The sequence below is a fragment of the Phyllostomus hastatus genome, unplaced genomic scaffold, assembly GCF_019186645.2.
Source record: "Phyllostomus hastatus isolate PE091 unplaced genomic scaffold, TTU_PhHast_1.1 phas_scaffold_78, whole genome shotgun sequence".
Taxonomy (NCBI): Eukaryota; Metazoa; Chordata; class Mammalia; order Chiroptera; family Phyllostomidae; genus Phyllostomus; species Phyllostomus hastatus.
The window spans coordinates 104,930,248-104,957,260 of record NW_025334041.1 but is presented as its reverse complement, the minus strand read 5'-3'; the positions used below and the strand labels follow the sequence as shown (position 1 = coordinate 104,957,260).

Below are 27,013 nucleotides of genomic sequence, written 5' to 3'. Positions count from 1 at the left end.
CAAAAGTTTGGAAGTAATGAAAAAGCCAGCACTTCTCTTGAAAGGGGCCCTCCCTTGGCTTAGAGAGCTGGGTGGTTTCACACAAAGGCGCCTCTTCCAGTGGGCATTGTGAGGCAGTACCTGGCACTTCCTGGCAGCCCTGGTGTCCTGCCCAATCGACGGGGCTGTGTGATGTCCACGGGGACCCTCAGAGGGCCCGGCTCAGGAGCAGTCTGTCTCCGTCTGGACCCAGGGCTGCCATCAGGCCACTCGGTCAGGAACGCTCAGGGGCAGAGGGGGGAGGGGAGCCCAAGTGTTGGAGTCCCCAGCCCATTTCCAATCAGATGTTCGTGGACAGGAAAATGGACCTTCATATAAATCAAAGAGCAAATGGAAGGTGAAGACGCCCCCCTTTTTATGGGTGCAACTGGGTGCTCAGACTGTGACCCTGACCAGGAGAAGCCACTGCGAACTCCAGGAAGTGTTGGGTCTTGTGTGTGTTGGAAACTGTGAGAGAAGACCCCCTCGGGGACCTCTTGGTTCTCCAGAATCGAAACCGCTCCCTTTTGAAAAGGCATTCTGTCCCTTCACTTTAGGTGGCTTGTCACCCCGCAAGGTGCACAGATCTTAGGTGGGTGATTTGACGAGTGGGGCAAGTGCAGACACCCATGCACCCAGCACCCCAGTAAAGACAGGCTGGTTCTGTCACCCAGGAGGTGCCTCAGGCCCTCTCCCAGCCGGCCCTCTCCCCAGCCCCGCCTCAGACAGTGATGGGTCGGTTTCTATCAATTTAGGTTAATTTTGCCCCTTTTTGAATATCATCTAATGAGATCACAGCATGTCCTTTTTGGTATCTGACCTCTGCACAATGTCATCTCTGAGAGATTCGTTTATGTTGTGTGTGTATCAGGAGTTTGTCCTTTCATCTCTGAGTGGTATTCCACTGTATAAACACACAATTTGTTTATGAATTCTGCGAGATCTGTTTTTTAAGTGGAGAGGGAGGAAGAACCCCACTGGGCTCAGCACCAGCAGGAGCGTCTGTTCATGTTCATCTGTGCACCCTCCGCTCACTCAGGGCCGGGCTCTCCTCACCGGTCGGAGATCAGTCAGAACTGGGCAGAGAGGACGGTGACAAAGCAGGACAAAGGCATGCACAAAGGCCACGCAGCTAACACATTCTGCTGGTTCAAGGCCGGGAGGCTTAAGAAAGTTTCGGAGAGGAGGTGGTTGTGCTGGGAGCTTTCAAGGAGGATGGGGCTCAGAACCCCCGAGGAAGCAAGGTGGAGAGGCCTCTGCGGGCAGCAAGGGGAGCAAAGGAAGCACGGGAGGCCCACAGACAGTCGTCACTAAACCCCTTGCTTTGCAGCGGCCACTCGACTGGAGACCTGGGACCGGCAGCCTGGACCTGCCGGGCAGCTGGCATCGTCCTTCCCAGTTCCGGGTCCAGAGGAGGGGACCGGGTAGCTGTGTGAAAACAGGTCCATGCTGTCTTCTGGAGGTGGCGGTGTCCTGCCATCTGCAGCTGGTCTCCCAGGCCAGGCCCCTGAACAGCGTGTGTGACTGTCCCACCTTCCCGCAGGGTGGGCAGACCACATGACTGGGGCCAGCAGCTGGGCCGGCATGGCTGCGAGCGGTGGGGCCTCCTTGGCCTGCCTTCTCTCTGCGTCTCCTCCAACACTCCCTCTGTCTCTCCTCCCCTTCAGTCCTCTCTGGCGAGGAGCTGAGTTAGTTGTGAGTCATCTGGCAGGAAGCACACTGACACCCAGTGACACGGGTGACAGCCTCTGTGTTGAACCGGGGCCTTCACGCTCTGCACCTGCCTCCACCCAGGCCGAGGCACCCCAACCTTCGGACCTGTTCACACCCCAGCCTGGCAAAGGGCAAGGTCACTGACTCTGTATGAGTTGGGATGTAGCCAAAGAAACAATATTAATCCCTCACCTGGTACTGGCAGAGCACTTTGTACTGTCAGGCATGATCGGGCTTGCTGTTCCTTCCGCCCACCGGTGCTTGCTGAGCGCCTACTGTGCGCTAGCTTGTGAAAAGGTGAATGTGATAAGGTCGATGGCTTTAGGGAGTCTACAGTCTGGCGGGGCAAACGTGTGAACAGACAAGTCTAAGGAATGGCGGGGTGGGTGAGTGTAAAGCATAGACTGGGGCCCGAGAAGGGATGGCTGGTTCTACCAGGGTTCTGTTGGGAGGGGCTCCATAGAGGCGACTCTGGGGCAGAAGGGGAGAGGTAATTTGGGGCGGACTCGGCGGGTGGGGGGGCGTTCTAGTAGCAGGAGCAACTTGAACAGGGTCTGCAGTTGGGCACGAGAGGTTGGGTGTGGATTTGGCAGTTACGGGACGTTAGACAGCTCAAGCTGCAGGAACAAAAGACCACAGGCTGGGCGGCTTATGTACAACAGACACTGATTTCTCAGTTCTGAAGGCTGGAAGTCCAAGATCAAGGCACCAGCGTGGTCAGGTTCTGGGGAGAGCGGTCTTCCACACTGCAGGCTGCCACCACCTTGTTGTGGTCCCATGCGGTACAAGGAGGGAGGGAGCTCTCGGGGGCCTTTTTCAGAAAGACACTAATCCCATTAGTGAGGGGTCCACTCTCAGGACCTACCGCAATCACCTCCCAAAGGCGATTATGCTACCTTGGGTATTAGGTGTTCGACAAATGAATTCGGGGTGGGGGGAGACGCACACACTCCATGGACAGCACATGTTGAGAGGCGAGGCTGGAGGGGTGGTGGGGATGGATCTTGGAAGGCCTGGTTGGCAGCATCAGGGGTGGGGCCTTGCTCTGAAGCGGCAGACACTCCTGGAGGGCCGCAGTGGTGGGACTGGGCAGCCTCACTCTGGGGGCCACGTGCAGGGTGGGTTAGAGGGAGACTGGGGGCAGGGAGGCCAGCCCAGAGGCTGATGTGGTCATCCTCTGAAGAAACAGAGCCTGAAACAAGGTAGCACGAGAAGGGAGGGGAGCGGTGGTTTAAATGTTGAGGGCCTGAGTATCAGTTGTATGCTGGGTCGTGGGGCGGGAGAGAGCTGAGGATTCTGTTCTCACGGTCTCTTCAGTCAGTTCGTCTTGAGCACCCAGTACCTGTCGAGTACTGTCGGGGGCACAAAGGTGAGAGTGCCCTGGATTCTGCCCACTGGGAACTGACGGTCTAGGACAGCGCCCGCCCATTGGGTCTATGTGAGTTGCACACGACAAAAACTCAATTTGAAATGCATGTGACTCCAAAAAGGGTGGGGGGGAGGGTTTATTGTCACCTGTGCTGGGAAGTTTCAGGGGCTAGAGCTTCAGGCAAGGCGTTCAAATGGCATCTTTAATTCTCTGGTTTCTCTTCAGGTAGTATAAATCTTTCGTCTTTTACAGACAGCACCTGTAAGAATCTGCCCTTTCCCATTGTGTCCGTCTCTCATCTTCCCTCTGTGTCGACTTCCTTGATTTTTTTACGACTGTTATTCATTCTTTCCCGTCTTAAAAACACTCACACAAATACAGTTGTTTTCCTCTACGGCATTCACTTCTAGGAAGTATAACAATGCTTCCCCTTCTTGGCTTCCCGTAGTTCTTTTGTTTTGGGTTGTTTTTCGTTTGTTTGGTTTTGGTTTTTGCTTTAGAGCTCTGCTTTCATTTTAATTTCAAAGAGGTATTTAATTGTGGTAAAGAACACAACATGACATGCACTGTCTTCACCACTGTCGGGCGTGCGGTTCAGTCGAGTTGACCGCACTCAGGTTGCGGAGCTGCACTGGAAGACAGGCTCCCCCAGCATCTCCAGGCCGACCTCTTACCAGGTCACCAAGCCCAGTGGAAAGAGGGAGATCTCCGGGATCGACTGGCCCTTCACTCAGACCAGGCCGTGTGCTCCTCCTCAGCTCCTGACTGTGGCCTGATGTTGGTTCACGTGCTCCTCCAGAGGGGGAGCAGGGTCATCGCCCTTGAACCCACAGGCCGAGCCTGCACAGGGGTGCTCAGAGGGAAAGCGAGGTGCTGCTGCTGAAAGAATGGGAAGTGGATGCCGGGGAGGCGCAAACAGCAGATGGCCATCACTCTGGGCAGCTAAGGCCTGAGCGCAGATCACTTAGGCGAGGCAGCAGCTGGTTCCACGGGAGAGGTGCCGTGTAAAACACTGTGTAACTCGAGCATCTGCCGTGTGCCTGGGGTTGAACAACATTTTGTCCACTGGAGTTTTTAGCTATTGGCAGAGAGGAGAGCTGGGCATAAATGACCGTGCTACAGTGCAGACCTGGTGAGGGCCTGGGGGTGGGTGATTTTTTCTAGCAACTAGAAGGAGGGCTGGGAATGGTTCCTGGAGAGGCTGGTCTGGCTGCATAGGCAGGAGTTGGACGTGGGGGTGTCACAGTGTGGCTCCCCATGTGGAGCATGGGTGCCTGCCATCTGCCCGCTGCTTGATTCCAGCTGCTGCTAATACCACCAGCGCTTAGCCTCCTCATTCCCCTCCGTGGACCTCCGCCTCCCGCTGGCTGCTCCGGAGCAGAAGCCTCCTCTCTCGCGCCCACCCTGGGCCCATGGGAAGGGCCTGGAGTCGGGGGGCCTGAGCAGGGCAGCTTTGAGGGACTCTCCTCCTGCAGGCCTCTCCCTGGAACGCCTACCCAGCTCCATCGCTTCCCGCCCCCGCCTGACCGAGAGGGAGGAGGAGGTGATCACCTGCTTCGAGAGGGCCTCCTGGATCGCTCAGGTGTTCCTGCAGGACCTGGAGAAGGTGAGCTGGGAGTTACAGCACCATGTTCGTAGCTACCCTCTGCTGAGAACCTATACCCAAGGCCCCCACAAAGCCCATGGGTCAGCCTTGTGCAAACAAGAAAAGGAACCCTGTATCCCTCCAAAGGCACGCTACCTCACCTATTGGAGAACTCATAATAGACCAATTCTGCCAGAATGAGACTCTTTACTGCCAGGATACAGTTTTAATAAATGAGGAGTCCACATGGTCTTTGAGCGGCCAGTGCCCTCCTTGGTGAGCTCAGCTTGCACGACCAGATGGGACAGCCCTGTTCGTGTCGGTTCACTTGGTTACGCCTCACGTCTCTGAAGTGGCTCTTCTGTCCATCTCTGGTGAGGCGGGGAGAGGTCAGACCATCTGCTCACCACACTCCCCTTGGAACGGGTCCAGTCAGGCGAGGCCTGCAGACACGTTCTTGTGCTGGTGCGCCCTGGAAGCTCCCTGGTGGCTCCCCTCGGGGAAGTGAGGTGTGGGGCTCACTCTCTAAGCCTTTCAGAGGCCGGCAGGGAGCCTGGGTGTTCTCGGGCCCCCTCCTTTCCCAGCTCCCCCTGGGTGGGGGGGCCTGTATGAACTGTGTGGGATGGCGGTCCCAGGTGTGAGCAGTGCACTGTGGTGTTACCCCCGTTCCCCTCTCCTGCGGGGCTCTTGGGTCACTGGGGGCAGAACCGTCAGGCGTATACAACAAAGATACTGCTAGCAGTCACCGAGCCCCTGCTCTTTAGTCAGGCTCTGTCTGAGTGCTTCCCAGTCCTTCCCGAACCCAGCCCCCACACCGAGGCTGGATGGAATGGGTGCTGTACTCATTTCCAAACTGAGAAAACTCAGTCTGGAGAGGAATTAAATAGCCTTTCAGAGTTCAGACAGTTAATACGTGGCCTCGGCAGGATTTGGACCCTGGGAGTGTGGCTCTGGCTCCTTGTGGGGGAGAGTTTGGGGGTGGTGCTCAGGCATTCTCTTTAGCAGATGTTCATTCACGGTTGGTGGACAGGCGTGACGGCAGAGTAGGTGAGGACTGGCGACCTGCAGGAGGAGGTGATTATGAGCTGAGCAACTCAGAGCCCAGGAAACATTTGAGCCTCACTCACCTACTTTGGGAAATGTCAAAATGTCATCTTATCGCCTGTTTTTGTGACAGGACTTTCTGGAGGAGTCTTCCTCAGGCTGGGGCAGTTCCCCTAGAGCAGAGTTTCTCAGCCTCAGCACGCCCGACATTGGGGGCCTGATAATTCTTGGTTGTGGGGCTGCGTTTCATGAAGTGTTCCGCAGCGTTCCTGGCCTGTACCCACTGGATGCCAGCTGCCATTTTTGTCGATGACACGTGAAAATATCTTGTTACTGCCCCAGGTCCTTAGAGGGCAAAATCGTCCCCCTACTGAGGGTCACTGCCCTCGGGTCCCTGTCCTTGATTGGACTCCAGGAGGAAAGGAGCAGAGATGGAGGGGCTCACAAAGGCAGACACTCTGGCAGAGGTCCACGTGCAGAGCCAGCGGGGTCAGGTTGACCTCTGCTGCAGCCAGTCACATGGCCCACTGCCAGCCTGCACTGTTTTGGGTGCCCTTCACATTTGAATTGCATGGGTTTGGAGGAGACTTTCCTAAAAAAGATCAAAGTCTCCCATTCAGCCAGAAGCCTGGGCTTTGGACTTTTAAAAGGGGATTACGGTGATGAGCTGTGATGGTGCCCAGGCCTGGCATAGATGCCCGTGGTGGTGGGCAGACCAGGGGCCCTGATGGCCAGTTGTCTTGGGTTGAGGAGGGGCAGGCCAGAGAACCCGGTGCGTTCTCAGAAACGCTGTGGGTTCCTCCGAAGGCCCAGCCCCAACCGCTGAGGAACTGAGAACACCTCTTGAATCTGCCTTGATTTCGGAATGATGAGATGCCTGGCTCATCGATTTTTTTCTTGAATCAGAGAAGGGAAGTGACATCGTAAAGGCAGGTCGATGGGGCTGGGTGGCCCTCTTAAAGCTGAGGCTTAAGGACAGCTCCGTTAATAACATGATTGATCCTCAGCTTTTCTAGAAGCCGGGGTGCCTGCCCTTCAGCTGGTTTGATGTCTCATGATTATACGATAGGGACACGGGGGCCTGGTGTGTGGTAGGCACTCAGGTGTTTGTTCAGTGGATGAACCGATGAGAAGCAGAGACAGCCTGGAATCTGTAGCTGCCCAGACTTGAGTTTGAGGTTGGGGCGCATGCCAGCTTTGTGACTTTAGAGGGTTCTTTGAGCCTCAGTTACCTCATCTGTAAAATTCAGACAAAACCAGCTTTGTAGGTCAGTTGTGGCATACCCAGCATTTGGATGGGGAGAGAGTGCTACAGACATATTTTAAATTCAAGCAAGTTCGGTTGGATGTGGTCTGAGAATTGCGCCATGTTCCCGTGGAATGGCTGGGGACTTGGGACAGTCCACAGGGCCGCCTGTGCCTGGGCTGGCCCCTCAGCCCAGCCCCGCTGCCACAGACTCTGAGACATCACAGGCTTTGTCTGTGCTCTCTTCCCAGGTCACAAATAACTCCACCTCGCGGCACCTGAAAGGCTCTCACCCCGTTGACTATGAGCTCACCTACTTCCTGGAAGCTGCCCTCCAGAGCGCTTATGTGACGAACCTGAAGAAGGGGTAGGTCGCCGGCAGCCGAGTAGGGATGTGGCAGTTCTCGGGCCGGGTGCTCCTGGCGTTGGTGGCGTTTAGTCTGGTCTCCCCCTGCGCTGTGCGCACATGCACCCTGGAGAGGATGCGTGTCGTCAGACCGAGCTGTTCAGGATGGGGAGAGCCAAGCGTCAGGAGCAGTAAAGCCTGCACGTGCTTTGGGGGACAGCCAGGACTCTCTGGGAGGGACAGAGTGAGGGACCGCGAGCTGGGTAGCAGGCGCCCATCGGCGTTGTTCACTGTCACCTCAAGTGTTGGGTAAAGTCATTTTGCTTTCCTGAGCCTTGGTCTCCCCAAAAATGCAGTGAGGAAGTTGATTCCTGCTCATGCCAGCTTCCAAGGAGCGGTGAGATGGGAGAGGGTGTGTGGTGACAATAAAGGCCCAGCATTGTTCTGGGGGTGCCAGAGTCTCTGCTCATGAGGTGGTGGAAGAGGTGAGGCCATCTTTGTCTGCGCCTGGACTGGGGGACCCCAGGTGTACTCGCCTGCCTCGGACCCGGGACCCCTGGTACCAGACACCTTCCTCAGTCTGGGCCCTCCCGCCCGAAGAGCCCAGGGGTGCTTCTTCCCTGGGTGGGAGGGGCGGCAGCATGAGTGGCAAGGATGGAGGGAGAAGCTACAGAATCAGGAGGACTGGCAGCTGGCTCTTGGGCGGCTCCTCCGAGGTCAGTCCTGCCTGCCGGAATTGCCACCACCTGTCCCAGGACTCACAGGTGGGGCCTGGGGTTTCCTGCCTGTCTCTGCAACAGAGGCTTGGTGCCCCAGCGTCCCCATCCTTGGCGTCAGCTCCACCCTCCGCAGGCACCGGTCTGGGGCTCTGAGGACACCTGGGCAAGCCAGGGACTCCGTGTGCTCAGGACGCTCCTCGCCTCGCGTGAGCCTTCCCGGGGCCTCGGGCAGCCGAACAGGTGTCAGTTACCTGTTCCTCACGGCGAGGAAACGGCTCAGGACCACGGAGCATTCTCAGCTCTGCTGGCTAGAGCCCTCTGGAGCCCGTATTTTATTTCCAGTGTGCTTTATTTTGCTAAATTTCACTTTATTGATTCTTTTGATTGAACATTTTTTGAATAGGCCATTCTTGCACATGATACCATGCTTGAACTTTACACCTTTAGCTTTTCTTTTTCTTTTTCAGAAAATTTCTCTAGTGCTAGGCCAGGGAGGCAGTGGGGTTCCCGTTTGGGGCTGGTGCCCGAGGAGGCTGAGAGCAGTGGCAGCTGGGACGGGGGTCGGGGGGTGGTCTGGCCCTGCCACCCTGAGCTCCCCAGGCCACCCTGGGGCCCAGGTGGAAGGTCTTGGGGGAACGTGACAAGGACACTGGGGAACACGCTGCTTCTGCTCTGGCTCTACCACCTGCTTTTCTTGTCCTTTTTTTTTTCTTGTTGCTGAGCTTCACTTTCAGAGAGACGGTGGCCTGGAGGGCTGGCTCCTGTTTTTCCTGCCCAGGCAGCTGTGCTGGCCTCCTTTCTAGCTGGAGACCACCACGGCCCCAGCTGGCACCATCCCCCCTACCCCCTAGGGAGCCTCGAGTCGGCAGTTATAGCTCAGGGATGAATGGGGGACAAGAAGAGATGCCACCCTCAGCCCCTACCTGCAGAGATTCGGAAGAAGGGAGGGGCTGCTGAACCCCTGCAGCCTGTTTCTGCAAATAAAGGTTCATTGGAACATAGCCGCAACCCATGACTTACAGATAGTCTCACCTGCAGAGCTGAGCCATGGAGATTGAGATCCCGTAAGGCAAAGCCTGAAATATGTACTCTCTGGCCCTTTATAGGAAAGTGCTTGCTAACCAACACCTGCTTTATCTTTGAGAAGCCCTCCCTCCCGAGGTCTCTTGCAGAAGAGGGGCCCCCCTTCTTCTGCATGGGAGCCCTGTGGGGTAGATTTTGTGGGGAGGGGACAGTTCTCATTTCAGTGTTCTGTCCCCTCCATTCATTCATTTAACAGATATTCATTATACTGATACATGGCGCTTACTGAGTGCCCAGTTTGTGCCAGGAACTTCAGTGCTTTGCTTGCATGTGCGTTTAGTTCCCCCAACATCCCTTCGAAGTGGGTGCTGCCGTCTGCATCCGCATGGTACAGGTGGGAAACTGAGGCACAGAGAACATAGTGAGTCATGGGCGGAGCCAGGATTATGGATGCAGGGCCCGTCTGACACTCTGCCCCACCAGGCACCCTGCCCACAACAGAAACCCTGGGGTTGGCAGGACCCTGCTGCTGCTCACAACCCTGAGTGCGCTCAAGCTTGGTAGATGTGGTCCCAGCTTCGGGTTCGAAGAGCCTGGTGGGCGCCCTCACCTTCTAGAGGCCATCAGGACAGGACGGCAGAGATGGAGGCCACTCGATGGCCTTGAGCAAGTTCCTGCCTGGCCTCCAGCTCGGCTTCCTCCCCTCTAACAGGGCTTCTGTGTGTCCTGCATCCCAGGGTGCGAAGGTCCAAGAAGAGGGAGGGAATGAAAAGACACCTCCAGCCCAGGAGGCACTACTGTGAGCTCCCTCTGCCCCGGGTGCCCTCCTCTCTGCCCCTCGGGGCTGCCTGCTTCCCTTCCCCACCCTGCCTTTTCTGCAGGCGTGATGAGGTTAAGGGGACCAGCAAGGACAGCGGGAGGGGGAAGACCAGCAGGTTCCAAGCACCTGCTGCATGCCAAGCTGGGCCGCGTGCTCCGTGCACAAGGTCGTGTCGCCCGCTTTACTTTCGAGGAGACAAAGGCTCCAACAAGTTGAGTTGCTTGCCCGACCTCACCCACTAGGATTTTAACTTCAGATCAGAGTGGCCTGGAAACCCACGCCCTATCCAGTTTGGGGTGTGGAAGGGCAGCCAGGGCAGCCTGTGGGGTGTGTGGGAGAAGGACAGGAGGGCCCCGAGGATGGCTGTGAGTCTCTGGGCTGATTCTTGGTGTGCTGACCAGGGGCTCCCATGGCCCCTCTGGGACCGGAGTCACCATCCCAGAGGCAGTGGCTCCTCTCCCTTTCGCTGGCACTACACCCTCTTCAGACTGGGCCTGCGTCCTCCCCGGTCTTCTGCGTTCTGCACACTCAGGCCGTGCGTGCATGGGTGTGTGTGTGTGTGTGTGTGTGTGTGTTGCCAGCAGTGAGCAGAGGCATTAAGCAACCATCACTCCAGGAAAGCCCGAGTAATTTCAGTAACTTCTCTATTCCTGTCACTCTGCTCCCCTCCCTTCAAACTGTTTCCCTCCTGAAGCACAAACTTAAGTCCTTGAGACCGGCATGCTGACTCCCTGCCCCCTCTCCCTCCCATCCTCTGGCACCTCCCAACTAGAGAGGAATGGAAATTGAATCATCATTTCTTTCCAAGCAAACAGCCCAAACATGTGGACTGGGTGTGAGTGGCAGTCTCCAGGACACGTGGCGGCCCCTCAGCCCCTCGGTGGGTTTCCTGGCACCACACCTGGCTCAGGGGTGGCCCCAGAGTGTGACAGCAGGGGCTGGGGCCCCGTGTGCCCAGTGGGGCTTTAATTAATTTCCTCACGTCTTTTTTCTTAATAGTAGCTAATATTCGTTAAGTACTTACTACTTGCCAGACAGAATGCTGTGAAGTAGGAATACTGTCCCTGTTTCACTAAAAAAGGAAAGGAGAAGGACTTGCCCAAAGTCACAAGGCTCACAGGTGGTGACTCTGGCTGACCCAGGTCTGTGGGGGCCTCCCCTGTACCTTGTGGATCTTAGTGGCTCCGCCCACAGATACCAGTGGCTCCCCCGCCCCAGGTGTGACAGCCAAAAATGTCTCCAGACATGGACGAATGCCCTGGGGTGGGGTTCACAAAGTCACCCCCAGTTGTGATCCATTGTCCTGGCCTGACAGTGAGAGGCAGAGGTCAGAGGGAGACTGGGTCTCAGGTGGAAGGCACTGAGTCTTCTCCACCAGCGCAGCTCTGAGAAGCCCTTCCAAGGGCTCCAGGGCCATTTCCCGCTGGTTACACTCACCACCTTCCCCCGCTTGCTGGGCTCTGGGTGTGTTCAGGGGGATCTCGGCCCAGTAGGGGGGCAGGGCCAAGGTAAGAGCCCACTGTGTGCCAGGCACGCCGCCTGACTAGCAGGGCTGGACCCAGGAGCAGGACCAGGTTCCCTCCTATGGAGCTTATGTCCCAGTGGGAGCCAACAACGAAGGAGTCAAAAGTAGTCTCTGACCTCGAGCTATGCTGGGAAGGAAAACGGGGGTAGGGGTGCTGCCTGGACAGGGTGGACCCTGAAGACACGAGGTAGGGTAGAGCCCAGAGCTAAGGTGCTGCTTGAGTATTAGAAGAGGCTCCTTAGGGCCTAAGGAACAGATGGTGGGACCTGCCTCTGGGTGGGAATCTGAGAGCTGGAGCTTGTTCCCACCTGGGCCTGGGGTCGACCCAGCCTTCAGAGGGGCCAGAAGAGCCTCTGCTGAGAAATGAGTGTGTCGTTCAGTCCCTGCCCAACCACCCAACCAGATGGCTACAAGCTGTGCCCGCTGCTAGGATCCAGCCCTATCCCTCCATCCAGGGTTTGACAGAACCCAGAGGGTGTGGTGTTCTCTGCTGTGCAGAGTGGGTGATGTTTGCTCGAGCTCCAGACAGCACTTCCTTTCTTCCGGGCTCTGGTGAAGCCCGGGTCTCCCTGAGGCTGGCTGGGTCTGAAACCACTGCCCAGTTACTCATTCAGTGTGTCTGAGGGACATTAATTTTTTCCAGGGGCCTTGCCCTATTGATCCAGCGGCTACTTCCCCCAGATGACTCCTTCCCCTTGTTCTGTGGCTGGTGACAGGGTTCCTAATTGACCTGGAACTGTAGGTGCTGGTACGAAAGAGCAATCATGAATTGGGAGCCCCCCCACCCACCCAAAGGGCAGGGGCCTGAGATGCCTGGTGTTTGAGTCCCTTCTTGGCCACAAGGGGGCAGCCGTAGACTCTGGTTGGAGCCTCGCCCCAGGCAGTTTTGAGGATGCCAGCTGCCAGGAGGGGGCGCCTTTCTGGCATGTTCTCTGGGCAACAGTGGTAGCTGGGCTCAGGGCACTAGCTGTGGGGAGGTTTGGTTCTTTGTAGGACACAGCTCCAGGGGTGAGGCAGCAGTGGGGCTGGAACAATGCAATGCCCCAGAAGCTGACTGGCTCTCTCTCTGTGGCCTTGACCATGAGGTCCAAGTCTCCAGGCATCTCCCAAGAATAAGAATGTGAGCTGAGTTAGCTTTTTTTTTTCCCCAGAATGGGCAAGGGGCCATTTCTCTTTTGGGGTGATTTTTCCCTTCCTTCCGCCTAGCCCTGCAGAGCCCATCGCTGGCTCAGGGCTGGGAGTGTGCTTAGGCCATGTGTGTTGAACCAGGTAGGCTGTATGTTTTGTGCATGTCCTTAAAAAGAATTTTCTTTAAAATACTAAAGCAATATGTACTCATTGTACCAAAACCAAACAATAGAGAAGGGAGTGTGGTGTTTTCTAAGGGAGTTCCCAGGAGCTTGGCAGGTTGCTCAGCCTTATGAAAGCACTCTCTCCTTCTGCTGTGTGTGTGTGTGTGTGTGTGTGTGTGTGTGTATGCACACATGCTTCACCTTGCCAGCTAGGTGCTGAGTCAAGAAGCCACTAAGGCAGTTAAGGCTGCGGATGGTTCTGCGGAGGCTCCTTAGAAACCCCGGGCTGCAGCCTGGCGTGACCCCGTGAGAGCTGGGCTCCACCAGCAGTCGTGCTGTCTTATTCTCTGCAGCCACCCAGGATCTGCAGTGTGGGGGAGGGCTCGGGGGGGGGGATGTGGGCCAGAATCACTCAACGGCGAAGCCCAGGAGAACCTCCTGGTGACCCATGTCCCACTGTGGGACATGGGGAGACCTCTGAACCCCACAGGGGAGAAAGGCTGAATGCGCAGCCTTTATTTATTGTTCCTTCCCCTGCCTCCCACCCATCCCCTCCTCACTAGAGAGGAAACAGCCCCTTGCCTGGACTGTCTCAGTGCCCCACAAGGACAGTGTCATAGCCTTTGTCTGGGGCTAGGGGTGAAGAAGAGAGCTTTAGTTTTTAAAACTAATGGTGGGGGCCTATGACAGGAGTAAACAGCTTGCTCACTTTTGAACTTCACTTGACTTTGTCTCCTGACTCAACCCTTCTGCTGTTGGGATCTGCCAACCGCCTGTGCTCCTCTGTATCTCTGACCGGAAACCTGTCTCACACTGTCTCCCGTGCCAGCCCTGAGACGGGGACTTCCGGTCAGGGTCGTGTGCCCTGCTGTCTGTGTAGGTTCTGTTCAGCCCTAAGTTCTATGAAGTTTCTTATTCTGTGTTTCAAGTCAAATTAAAGCCCCCAAATTATTTTGTTGAGCACCTACTGTATGCAAAACACTTTGCTAGGCTCTGAATGCATCAAGGATGTGGCGAATACAACAGACTGAGCTCCTTCGGTGCAGGGCTGTGAATGAGATCCTCGTCCACTGCTTCAGTCTCTAGGTTCATTCCACCAGTCTTTGTGGGACGCCTGTTGAGAACAGGTCTGATGACCAGGCGCTTCGGGTGCAGTGGGCACTTCGGAAAGACTCAGGCAGTTGCGTCTTGGGAGTCCTGGAGTTCTAATGGCTGAGAGAGGAAAGTGTAACCATGCCAAGTCGAAAAACTGTCACCCTGGCTGGTATGGCTCTGTGGATTGAGCATAAGCCTGCCAAACAAAAGGTTGGTGGTTCGATTCCTGATCAGGGCACATGCCTGGGTTTCGGGCAAGGTCCCCAGCTGGGAGCAAGCAAGAGACAACCAGTCAGTGTTTCTCTTACACATCTAGGTTTCTTTCCCTCTCTTTCTGCCTTCTTCCCCTGTCTATAAAAATAAATAAATAAAATCTTTTAAACAATGAAAAATAAAAACAGGAGTCTTTCTCAGGGGTCTTTATAGTTAAAGAGGAGGAAAAGCTGAACATCTCCGTGCCTGCAGTAAGCGTGCCTTGCCCCTTGGGTGAGTGACAGGCTGGGGAAACGGGGGGCGGCCGGTGGGTATTTATTCCACACTGATTCCTTGAGTGCCTTCCATTACAAAGCCCGCCTCACCCGCCTCATCAAAAGCCGCACACACTGAATGAGATGAAGCACTTTGAAAACTCTGTACTGCTGCCCACTGCTGACGAGGGGACCCAAGGAGCTTGCCGCCTCCCTGCACGTCCCACCCGGAAGCCTCCCTGAAACGGGCTGGTTTCCTTGACCCCTCCCTGCGTGCACTTCTCCTTTCTTTCTGCTCCTGGCCAGTGGGGCTTTACTTGAATTGGAATCAGTGGCTTCCTGGCTTCCCTACGTGCCACCTGATTCTGGGCAAGGGTTTGTCTGAGGCCCTGTTAGCATATTGTTAAAAGTGGCAGCGTTGCTCAGAAAGGTCAGCGTGAGAGATCAGGACAAAGAGATCTTTCAAGCTTGCCTCTCACGAGGCTTGGAAGAGCCCCAGCTGTACCTGGCACGGGCTACGGTAGACCTCGGGGCAGGATTGCTTGGGCTGGTGGGAGAAACCCCATCTGCTTTCCCGTTTCCCTGAGGGGTGAGCTGAGGGGTGCCCCCAGCCCTTCAGAACAGGTCAGCGCCAGCTGAGAGCCCAAATCTGCCCTTGTGCAGTCCAGGCCACTGGAACCTATGTATTAGTTTTTCTCTATGTGCACTTAATAAAATTTGGGATTTGCCCAAAAGGTGTCTGAGGGTGATTGTTTCCTTAGCTAAAGAATTCCTGAGAGCTTATTTTGATAACCAGAATCCCTTGTAGATCTGAAAATGGTAAAAATACACGGGACCTTGTTTATATGCAGTTCTAGTTCCTTAGTCATGTGTGCTTCGGGGAAAGGAGGGACTCCGAAGGTCTGCCCTTCTCTCAAGCCCCCAGCAATGTCAAGGCCACTGGTCTGGCAGCGCTGTTGAGTGGGGATGGCATGGGGACTAAAGGCAGAGGGAGGACTGGGAAGATGGGGACACTGTCCCTCTTGGATCTGGCCGCCTGGTAGCAGCCTGGGCCAGACTGCCAGGGAGGAGGCTGGCAGGTAGCCCACAGAGTGGAAAGTCACCCCCCGGGTCCCAGGAGCCACCAGCCTCCTCAGCCGGTGGGCACTGGGCAGCTCCCGCCTCCAGCCCCATCTCAGCCTATAGCCGTTTGGCCCAGCAGCTGGGGCGGAACTCTCCAGCAGCCTGAGTTCTCAGAGCCAGCCAGTTCCGCCCTTCTGGGAGCTCGTGTGCTCTGTGTCCTTTCTCTCCTGGTGGTGGCCTGTTGCCCAGCTCTGGGTTCCTCCCGAAGGCAGAGGTCTCAGTGGCACCAAAGAGCCTCTGCCGTGAGTTCTTCCCACTGGACTCGAGGGGGCTCCCAGTTTGTCCCTGGGTGTAGTTTGTCGACCAGGGAATCCGCAGCCCCCGGGGGCGGGGGTGATGGCATGGGGAAGATGGACGCAAAGCTGGAGGGAGGATCTCCCCAGGAGGCGCCCCCTCCCCGCTACTCATTAGCTCCTGAACGTCCATGTGAAACAATGTGGCAAATTAAGTCATAAGTGATACATGAGCCTTAGGACCCAAATTAGAAGGGGAAAGGAAAATAACTAACATGTAGTGACCCTCTACCACATGCCTTGGCATGCGTGGGGCTTCTCGTGTGTGCATCTTCCTGACAGCCGTGTGGGCAGCTAAGGAGCCTCCCTGCCACCCGTGGGGAGGCCAGGACTCAGAGGGGCTGCCTTCCTTCCCAAGGTTACAGATGTAGGATCTGGCTGCGAAACTGGGGGTTTCACGCCTGGTTGTCCCTTCTACAACCTGGCTTCGTGGCATGGGAGACCCCCTGGGGGTCATCTAAACCCCAGTGGTTAGTGGTTCTCCAATTCGAGTGTCCATCAGAACGCTCTGGAGACTTGATAAAACCCAAGTTGCCGGGTCCCGCCCTGGAGTTTCTGATTCAGCAGGTCTGGAGCGGGGGTAGGGGTCTCAGAATTTGCTTTTCTGGTAAGCTTCCGGGGTGCTGATGCTGCTGGTTCGGAGGCTTTGAGGACTTTGAGACCCTACAGTCTAAACTAATGTCTCTCAAAGTATGGGGCGAATAGCTCTAGCAATACACAAGGCGGTCTTAAGTGATACACAAACTTTTTAAAAGTGCTTCTATATTTAATGTCTGTTATCTAATAATAATAATAACAAGAACTAGCACACCAAATCCATGATTTTGGGTTTTTTTTAAATATTTTATTTTATTTTTAGAGAGGGGGTAAAGCAGGGAGAGAAACATCAATGTGTGGTTGCCTCTTGCGCACCCCATACTGGGGACCTGGCCTGCAACCCAGGCATGTGCCCTGACTGGGAATCGAACCAGTGACCCTTTGATTCTCAGGCTGGCACTCAGTCCACTGAGCCACACCAGCCAGGGCTAGGGTATTTTTGATTAAGATAAGATAGCTACTGAAGTAAAAAGCTATAAAGACAAGTATCACATGAGTAATAACTCTGATGGTATGCAGCTACGAGGAAAACCGTAGATGCGGTATGCAGATAGCACAAGTCTGGGAGCTGCTGGCCCGAACCCCAGGCCTGACTTTATAGAGCAGGAGACCACGCACGGCCCACAGGGGTGAGCCCGCCTGCCTCCCTGGGCCACTTGGCCATGCGTAGCAGCGTCAGACTCGAACCGTCTCCAAGAACGCTATGGACGCTGGCCCCTCCCGTGTTTCAGAAGCTCAGGGTGGACTAGAGAGGGTCCCCGTGACTCTGACTCCACCTCACAGGTCTTCCTCTCTACCCTCGGCCTCCCAAACAAGGCCCTGCATTCCCTAATGCTGGTAGTTTGCACACTTGGGACTTGTTTTTGTGCAACCAGAGGCCCCAGAAGACAGGGCTTGATCTACAAACCTGTCCTTTCACGGCTCCAGCCCCCGAGGCCCCCAGGAATCCGTCGTGTGTGTGAAAGTTGCAGGAGGGGCCCGTGTGACTTTCCCAGCTGCCGCCTTTGCTTTTCACCCCCTGTGATCTGTCTTAACTCACGGGCCTGTCAGCCTCAGCTTTCTCTTATATACCATGACGCGGGGGAGCCCTAGGACCAGTGAGAAGAGTGGCCCTCACACACTGGCCGCGCACGTGCTGTGTGCCAGGGCTGAGCTTCTGGAGCAGGTGGGAGTCTTTAGGGCACCAGGGGCCAGCCTGTAATCAGAAAATGACTGAAAAATGTCGTGCTAGCTTCAGAAGAGGAATTAACAGGGTGCAAGAGTGATGCAGTGTGGCCAGGGGCCTGGGGAGGCTGCGAGAAGGAAGTGATATTGGAACGGTTTTAGAGGATACGTACAGGAAAGGCTGTTGGAGGCCGTGTGAGAAGCCTGCGCCCACCCTTGACGTGGCCGCTCACTGAGAAAGGACTTGAGTGGTGGGCGACGAGATGGGAGAGAGCCGGGAGGCAGACCCAACAGCTGGAGGCTGAAACCGGACCCCGTAAGCCCCAAGGGTGCCGGCAGCAGGGCCAGCCTGGGGAGGAACGAGATGACTTTTGCACGTGGGGTAGACCCTTCGAGGGACGGCAGAAGCAGTGTTTCAGACCGCAGGCCACAGCCCACTAGCGGGTTGCAAGATCCATTTAGTGGGCCTTAGCCCATGTGTTTCAAAAGGGCGGGTGGGGGAGATGTAAAATAGAACTGTTAGCGTGGACCGCAGGTAGTAGAGGTAGGTCATGTCAAGAAACTTGCTTCAGTCGTGTGTAAGGAATGTGTACATACCCTGGGTTGCACCGTCAAATATATTTTTTTTACTGTGGGTCACACTTTTTTTTAAGGCACAGAGGGCTGACTGGAAGGGGTGAGACTAGTCAGGGCGGGTGTCCAGGCCCGAGGTGACGCAGGCCAGTCTGGGTCCGGGTGGATGGGACTGAGGTGAGGACGAGCCTAGCGTTGGCCCGTTGCAGGGAGCGAAGGTGGGGCATTTGAGACCGACTGAAGCCAGAAAGCCTGCCAGCAGCCCAAGGCTCTTGGGCCAGAATCACGTCTTGTTTGAAACACTTGGTCCTGGTCTCCTTCAGGGGACCTGGAGAGAAAGGTCCCCCTCTTCTTTGATGGGTGACGTCCTGGCCTCCTGGGGTCCTAGTGTTACAAGTCTGACCTCCCATTCCAATTACTGAATAGTGTTTTCAAATAAAACTCGGGTGGGCGCCTAGTGTCTGCAGGCTTGATGAGGATGTCCTTGGGGGACGAGGCTGGGAGTGAGTGACCCTGCCCGTGCTGTCTCCCCACCAGGAACATCGTGAAAGGCATGAGAGAGCTCCGGGAGATCCTCCGGACGGTGGAGACCAAAGCAACTCAGAACTTCAAAGTGGTAACGTGGAGGAGGCCCCGGGGCTGGGGGCTGGGGCCGGGGCTGGGGGCTGGCTGTAGCTGATTTATTCAGGGGTCAAGTTCAGTGGGAGACAGCAGAGGTCCCAGCGGGCAGCCCCTGCCTGAATCAGGGATGGCAATACGTCACATGCGTCCTTTCACTCTCCCCGTTGGTGCTCGTGGCGCACACTGTGTATCAGTCTCGGTGCTTTCCCGCTGGGCCTGGGAGGCGCCCTCAGCACCCTTCTCACCCCAGCCCTGCAGGAGCCCCTGGCCTTGGGCCAGTGGAAACCTACGGCCACCATGTCCTAGCGAGGTGGTGGGCTAATTCTTAGGGATTTTTGACGGTAGGAAATAACCTTGACTCTGCTTTGCTGCCCAATGCAGGCTCGCCTTCTTGGGCTTTCAGTCACCCCAGATCAGAGCCAGAGCTGCTTTTCACTCTAGAACTTTTGGTCAAATCTAAGAAAGGTATTGAGTAGCGAGAGCTGCCTGTGCCTGTGGCGTCAGGCTCTGCAAAGGCCTGTGGACACTCCGAGTTGTGCCAGGCTCCACAGGCCCGGGAGGAGGGGGGAAAGCACCTCTTGTCTAGGAGAGGAAAGAGGATAAGTGGTCAAGTAGGAGCCACATCGAAAGCCAATGGGAAGGTTGGGTAACCTCAGCACTGGAGGGGGCCATGGGAGTGGAGTGGTGGGGCCCCCCGGAGGGGCAGCACTTCACAAGGCCGGCGGATTTGGTTGGGAGGCGGGTGGAGGGCATTCTGGCCACATCAGGGGAGAGCCGACCTGTGCCTGGGTCTGAGCCTCCCTCTCTGCCAGATGGCGGCGAAGCACCTGGCTGGGGTCCTGTTGCACTCGCTGAGTGAGGATTGCTACTGGAGCCCCCTGTCCCACCCTCTGCCCGAGTTCATGAGCAAAGAGGAGAATTCCTTCATCATGCAGGCCCTGCGGAAACCTCACCTCTATGAAGGAGACAAGTAAGCTCTGCCCGCCCCGCCGGACCACACCTGCCTCACCCCACACCCAGGGTTCGCCCTGCTGGGGCCCTCTCTCTGCCCCATGCTTTCCTCCAGCCGCCACCCAGCCCGCTGCCAGGCAGGCTCTGCAGGGTCAGCAGGAGCCAAGTAGACTAGGCAAGGCAGGTCTCAGGTGGGGGTTGGCAGGAGACTCCTATAGGGCATCCCAAGGCCACACAAATTATTTGGGGCCTTCCTGTCTGTCTTGCTTACTACCCCATCTCTCTTGTTGTGCCAGTAACTGAAGGTGGGGTCTGTGACCGCGCAGTAGAGGTCCTTGCCCCAGCCTCTTCATGTAGTGCTGGGCACCGGAGGGGCCATTTCTTCCCCAGGAGCATTTGCAGCATTTCCAGCCCGGCCACCCACAACAGACTTTCAGATTGTAATTCTGGGGCATGCTACCGGCTGCAGGTGGTATCCGGTGCCCGTGAATTATGCAGGAGGGGGTCACCTTACGGGGGCTGGTGCTGACTCCAGGGCAGAAGGGCCAGCGTGGCAGGTGTGGCAGGCCAGCGGTGCTGCGTGGGGCCGTGCTGCAGCCACACCGCCTTTTGTGTCTTGCAGCCTCTACTGCCCAAAGGACAACATTGAGGAAGCCCTCCTGCTGCTCCTCATCAGCGAGTCCATGGTAAGCTCCAGGGCCGTGCTCTGCCCCATGGGGTAGGGCTGCGGGGTTCAGCACAGGCCACCAGGTCCCGGCTGAGTTCCGCCTCCCAAGGACATCCCTGAAGCAGGATCCGTAGGTCTGCCCTCCCCCCACACACTCAGGGGTGAGGTGTGCAAGGTTTGGGTCAGGTGCATAAGGCTGCATTTGGGAGCCTGGGTCCTGCCTCCAAATGAGTAAAGACTGAGCTAACGAGTCCCCACCCACCTCTTCTGGGATTACAAGCGATGGTTATCAGCAAGTCGGCAGTGTGCACCCAACAGCCTGTGCTGGGTCTGGGGCCGGTACTGGAGCATGCGCTCCCGATGCGCACGGCCTGGGCTCAGGTCCCAGCCCTGCCACCCGCTCCCTGGGGGCCCTCTGCAAGCCACCTAGCCCCTCCGAGCCTCAGCTCCTCACCCATGCAGTGAGAGTCACTTCCAGAGTAAGTGTGCCCGTAAGAGGAACTCATGTGTTCACAAAAGTATTTATCAAGCGTCATCTACTTCATGGCAGGCCACGTGCTTGCTGCTAGAGCTGGACGGAGAGAAATCCCCGCCCTCCTGGAACTTACATTCTAGTGAGGGGGTGGGGGAATAAATTCACTAACTGCTAAAATGTGCCGGGCGCCAGCATCTGCGCACCATGGAAAAATAAAGCAGTGGGGGGAAAAGATGTGCCGGACAAAGCACATGTGAAGTGCTCTTTAGTTTTTCCCTTTTTCATGAGACCCGTTTTCCCTGGCCTGGGCAGGGAGACACGCAAACCCTCACGCACGTGTGAGCACACACACAGGCCTGGGCCTGGGAGGCTCGGCAGAGGAGAGAGGTGTGGTTGGGTGGTCCGGGAAGTGGTGGGGTGGTGGGTGCCCTGCACTGGTCCCAGGGGTGGGGGAGGAGGGCAGGAGCAGCAGAGGCCAGGTGTGGAGGTGCCATCGATACGGTATGATGTGGGGGCGTCCTCTGGCTGAGGGGCCCCTCGGAGCTTGTGAGCTGGGGACCCCCAGGTTGAGAACTCAATTTTTAAAAATGATGCATCTCATGGCAGTGTGTAGAAGTGAAGGTTAAAAATCTAAGACCTCCTGAGCTGGATCCTTGAGCAGCCTGATATGAATGTTCCTTTGGACACCCGGGACCGTGCGATGCCAGCGCTGGTTTAGAGGACTTGGGTCAGTGGTTATCTTCGGCTCAACAGGTCCTCCAGCAGAAGGAGGGACACTGGGCTGGGGGCACGAGAGTGTGTCGTTCCACAGCCAGCTCCACGCAGATGTGGGAGTTCTGGTGGAGGGCGTGGGTATTTGGATCTGAGTGCCACTTGGCCAGGGTGCGGTCCCGAAAGGTTTGCAGGGTGTGGGCTTGTGAGGGGGGAAGCGGTTGCTGCAGGGAGGGGACACCTAGCTGCTTAGCCTGATGTGGCAATGGCAGAACCAAGTGCCAGACCCGATTTTCACTGGAGAACAGCACGCTTTCCACGGAAGAAGGACCCTCACTCTCACCGCAGACTGAACCCCAGTTTCTACTTCTGGAATGTCAGACGTAGACCAGTCCCCGCCGGGTCCCCTACGCACACCTCGGTTAGCTGTCTCACCGCTTACACCCTCAGATGAGGGGGGTCTGAAGTTGCCTGTCTCAGGAGACAGGGGTCATTATCATCATCTTCCTGGGCTGAGGGTTACAGTGTGGTCCACAGGTGGGAGGTCAAAGGGGAAACAGGGACAGTCTCGGGTCCTTCTCTACCCGGTTCCAAGCTGGTACCACATAGAGGCAGGCACTGTGTTGGTCCTAGGAAAACGAACAGTCTCACGTGGTTCAGTGTAATAGTTAAGCTCCCCGCTTGCTGATGAGATAAGTAAGGTCCAGAACAGGTACGTGTCTCCGTCAAGGTCACATTGTTAGAATCCTTGCAACTATGATTCCAATCAGATCTGTTTCCCTAAATAGCTTCCAAAGCTATTGGAAGCTATTTACAGGCCGGGATCGAGGCTGGGCTCTGTCTCCCCACGAATTTTCTGTGGCCTCTGTTTGATCTGGGTGCTCAGGGCCAGAGTTCAGATGCCTTTCCAGTAAAGCTATTCCTTCCCAAACCCTCAAGCTGCCCTAAAACAAGGCAAAGAATGCCTTTTGCTAAAAGGTGGCCCACACTCGGAGCCAAGATGAGTTTTCCTGAATGTGTGGTTTCCCTCCACATAGCTCTTTCCCTTCTTCGCAAGGCTGTGTGGCTGGCTGGCCTGCTCAGGAGACTCAGAGGGTCCAGGCCTGCGGGCCAGGTGGCGTCCTGGGAATTCCCCGCAGCAGGCAGAGCAGAGGAGGTGCTCGGATGCTGGGTGCACTGCAGCTGGGAGGAGGCACCTCTCCCAGGGATGCCTGCCTGGCTGGCTTCCTCTTCCTCACACCCAACCTGTCACACACATGTAGATACTTTAGCAGTCTGAGGGAGAGCTTTGGCAATGGACTTAGCTTTGTTGTCTCATCTACAGAAGGTTTTCCACCCAGGATCTGGCTGTGTCTCAGAGCACTTTCTCAGAGTGACCACGCCGCTTCTGGCTTCTCTCTCATTCTTGTTGCCCACCCTCCGTCCCTGCAGTCACATGCTCAGGCAGATGTGGGCGTCACTGTGTGAGCCTCCCAGGCTCCTGCTCTGACCCTTACAGTGAACCAAGATTCAGTCTGGCCTCCATGTGCCTGCAGGGTTTTCCTTGCCTCCCTTAATGCTGGCTGGGTTTGCATGCAGGTGATAGGGAGGAACCTCTAGCACAGCAGTGGGCTGCTGTGGCTGCTACTTGGATTCCCCTCATACCTACAGAATTCATTAGGCTGCGGTGAAAACTCCTTCAGCACAGCCAGCCCGGGAGGTGTCATCCCAGCGCTCCACCTCCAGGATCGCCTGGGCAGCTGCCCCAAGAAGGGGTGTGTGCACGCTCCCTGCACACAGCAGCCCCAGTTTTGTGGTTTGGAGCTCAGAGGAGTAGCCTGCACGGGATCTGCGTGTGGGGCTGGTGCCTGGGATGTGGTGTTAGGGGCCGACTGAGTATGATCAGAATGAGTAAGTCCTTGTCTTCCAAGAGGTAAAGGGACATCTTGCAGGTGCTTCCACAGAAACGCAAGGGCTGTGAGCTGTAACTGGTTGAAGATTTATGTTTTGGATTCAGTTTTGAGTCTTTGGGGCCAAAAGAGCATTTTAAAGTCCGCTCCCCCACACAGCCATCTCTCCTCCGCCCGGTCCTGTTTGGGCAGCATGCCAGGCCACGCTCAGCCCTGGAGACGCAGTGGGGAGCAGCTCCTCGGACCTGTCCCACCTGTGCTCCCAGCGGCGGGGTATTGTCCGGGGCCAAGGAGGGAATCCTGGCCCCCCAGTCAGATGGAATTAACTCCAGTCTTCTGAATCCCAAATGCATAGTCTCGGTTTTAAAAGAACCATGTGTCAAGATCGGCTCCATTTTTCTCTAACAGTTGGGAAACCAGGGGGTACAGGAACCTTGGCCGTTTCTAAAATCCTGATCTGGGGCATAGAACTATGTGTGACAGCAGAGGGCATCCTCGGGTCCCTGTTCATCAGCGGCTGGAAAGGTTACTGCTGGTGTCAGGTTCTTGGGAACTGAAGGGGCAGCAAAGGCCCCGTGGGGAGTGATGCGGGGGTGGACCTTACATACTGATTCTTGGCCATACCCAATGCCAGGCATTGGCGACTTGAATCTTGAACTTGCCATTCACAACCTCCATGGTCTGAGTAAGTTTCCTACCTTCCTGATCCTCAGGTTCCTCATCTGTACAATGGGGCTAAGAAGGCCTCCCCTGCAGGGACTTGAGCAGGTTAAGAAAATGATCATGAAAGTGCCCGGGACATTGCGGGTGCCCAACACGTGCCTGTGTTATACTTGGTTTGACTTAGTCACTTTAGAAAACGTTTAGGTTCGGATCTGGTTGGGAGAGAAATTGGTTTGAGGATACCATTTGGTTTAAAAAAATAAATAAGTGAAGTGCTTCCTGGGCTCGATTCCATGTGGGACTCGGCAGAAGAGCACAGACTGTTCCAGCTCCTGGCACCTGCTCGGCTCTCACACGAGGCCGGCTGTGCGACGGGAAAGGGTCTGATCACACTGCCAGCTCGGAACACTCAGTTCGGTGGGGCGGGGGGAGCCTCTCGCCCGAGCTGGCAGGAAGAGCTGTGATTTCTGCGGCAGGAGCCTGATGCAGCTGGCGTGGGCCTGGCCTGGGGCCTTGGGAGATGGGACACGTCACAGGGCATGTTATTTCTCGGCTCTGGATGGGCAGCTCGAAAGCCGGTGGTAATTATGTCTTCCACTGGGGGACCACAGCCTAAGTGGAACATGGCAGTGTCCTCTGAGGAGTAGCAGGTGCCGTGCACAGATGATTTGGGGAGACTCCTTTCCAGGGCAGCTGCCTCGGGGTGTCAGCAGGAGGCCCTGAGGCTGGGTCCTTGGCCAGTGGAGAGGCCGTGTCTGAGAACAGGGCTGAGCGGGACCCTGGCCACAGTGCCGGAGGCCCTTGTTCTCCGCAAAGAAGCAGAGGTCGGGAAAGCCTGGCCTTGGATTTTGCTTGGGTTCTTCCATAAGCAGACACATGCTAGGCCCTCTGATGAACTGGGCAAGCTTACTGGGCACTTTCTCAGAGGTGCCCGGAGGCCAGGAGAGAGCCAGGGAGAGAAGCCAGAAGTCCAGGCTCTGATCTGCGTCCCAGCCATCTGTCTGTATGCCTTGGGGCACTCCCTGGCGCCCCTGGGCCTCCGCCTTCTTGTCTGTAAAATAGGACATTAGTATGTGAGAAAGTCATTGTGAGAATTAAGAGAAGCCACTTACAAAGCATCCACAGGTTCGTTCCCTTTCCTCCTCCTCCCCTGTTTGCGCCCAAGGTTAGAGAGGAAAGACAGGGCTGGACGGAAGAGAAGGTTATTACTCTCGGGCCAGGGTGGGTCAGACCGGGGCTGGCAGAGGAGGAACACAGGGTACCAGAAGCCGCCCTGAACTGGCTTAGTCTGAACTCCTGGGACCTTCCGGCGCTCAGTTTCCCTGTCTGTGAAGGGCCCACGGTAGTTTCATCCTGCCTGTCCATGGGGTCACCACGAGGCCAGAGGAGGTGACGGACATGAAAATTCAGCTCCTGAAAGGTTGTGCGTGTCACACACAGAAGGGATGGCTGTTTGAATAGCAGTTGCCTGCCTTACGTTTCCCAGGGGCTGGCCCACATGGGGAAATGCACAATCCCTCATGGACCTTCTTATAAGGCCCATGTTTGCTTCCTGGGTATTTGTCCAGAGACCAGATGTGGTTCACGCTGGCCGTGATGATGGGATATATGGAGAAGCACATTTCTTTGGCTTTGTCTCTTCTGACCTGCTGGAAGGCCTGGGATGAATGTCTGTTAGTCTGGGGGAGGCCAGCCCTGGAAGGACAGGCAGAGCATCCAAACTAGCAGCAGGGACAGTCCCATGAGCCCTGCCTGGGATCAAACGCATGGGTTAAACAAGAGCTGGGGATGCCCAGAGGCTGGAGGCCTTGGAGTGGGCCTGGGGGTTATGCAGGGAGAAACCAGGGGAGAATATTCGGCCATGATTCCAAGACTAGTAAGGTCCACGATGGTGAGAAGAAAATTTGAGAGTCCATATTGCTTTAAGGGTCACGGACGTATTCACAATGATCGCTGCTTTTGATCTGGAGAAATTTTTCTAGTGAGACCGTTTAAATGGTGGAAGGAAAAGAGTGTGACTGGGACTAGCTCAAGGCAGGTTCCTGATGGAGCTAGGAGCATTGTGGGACTTTAATGGCAGTGAGCCCCCTGGGGAGGAAGGAGTGGGGCAGCTGGGGCGCCCTGGGCAGGGACGGGAAGCCCTCGAGAGTGTCTGGGGCCTTGTCCTCTGAGGCTTGCTCTGGCCCCTGCCCTGCGCCTGAATCTGATCCTGTTGCTCCCCCAACAGTGCAGGCTTCCTTCTTTCTGCCCCATTTCCCCCACCCCACCCTGTTGCCATGGTTACATACACAGGCCAAGCCCAGCAAGCACTGGAGCATTTCACCGCAGCCCTGCCTGGAGCCATAGCAACCACAGAGCAAACTTCTGCTTTCGGCTTTCCTTTGGGGAACCACGCTTCCTTCTTGGCACAGGCCTCACGTCCTGAGGACCCCTGGGAAGGTGCTCTCGGCAGAGGAGATGCTGCTGCAACCCCCTCTTCTGTTCCTGTTCTTATGACCTAATTCCTTCCCAGTGTGCTAGAAATCCACCCCCCCTCCTCGCAGGCCCACATTAGGAGACACTGTGTTCTTAAAGGTCAAGGTCTAGGGCAGACAGGAGGAAGTTCCCACACTCGGCCCAGAAATGTTTCTCTCTCAAGTATCACTCATTCCACGCACGTGAACTGAGGAAAGTGCCTTGCATGAGCCTGTACTGGGCCTGGGAGTCTAGAGAAATGTCCCTGCCTCAAGAACTGGGGAACCAGTTGGATGTGTGAGAGTTGCAGTGGGTGCCCAGTGTTAGAGGAGGACAAGGGGGTCCAGCCTCGCCTGGCGAGATGAGTCAGGGATGTCACCGAGGGGGTGGACACCCTCGTTGGGTGGTGAGGAGGCAGCAGGCGTCCAGGGTGATGAAGGGAACAGTGATCCGCTGTGGGGTGGATGGGGAGCCGCAGCGTGAGGACAGAGCTGCAGGAGGCATCCGCTTGGGGGCTGGGAGGACTTTGACTTCATCCTGGGGCAGTCTGGAGGGGGTTGGGAGCTGGGTT

The 27,013-nt window shown here is 56.3% G+C and overlaps 1 protein-coding gene across 1 annotated transcript in view; it reads left to right on the top strand.

Annotated features, from left to right (window-relative positions):
• Window positions 1-27,013, top strand: part of TTC7A (tetratricopeptide repeat domain 7A) — a 112,758-nt gene that overhangs the window by 25,127 nt on the left and 60,618 nt on the right. The window contains exons 4-8 of the mRNA XM_045828874.1: window positions 4,576-4,706; window positions 7,227-7,342; window positions 18,549-18,627; window positions 19,445-19,602; window positions 20,206-20,269. Coding sequence (XP_045684830.1) covers window positions 4,576-4,706; window positions 7,227-7,342; window positions 18,549-18,627; window positions 19,445-19,602; window positions 20,206-20,269 — 548 coding nt within the window. The remainder of the gene's footprint in view (window positions 1-4,575; window positions 4,707-7,226; window positions 7,343-18,548; window positions 18,628-19,444; window positions 19,603-20,205; window positions 20,270-27,013) is intronic.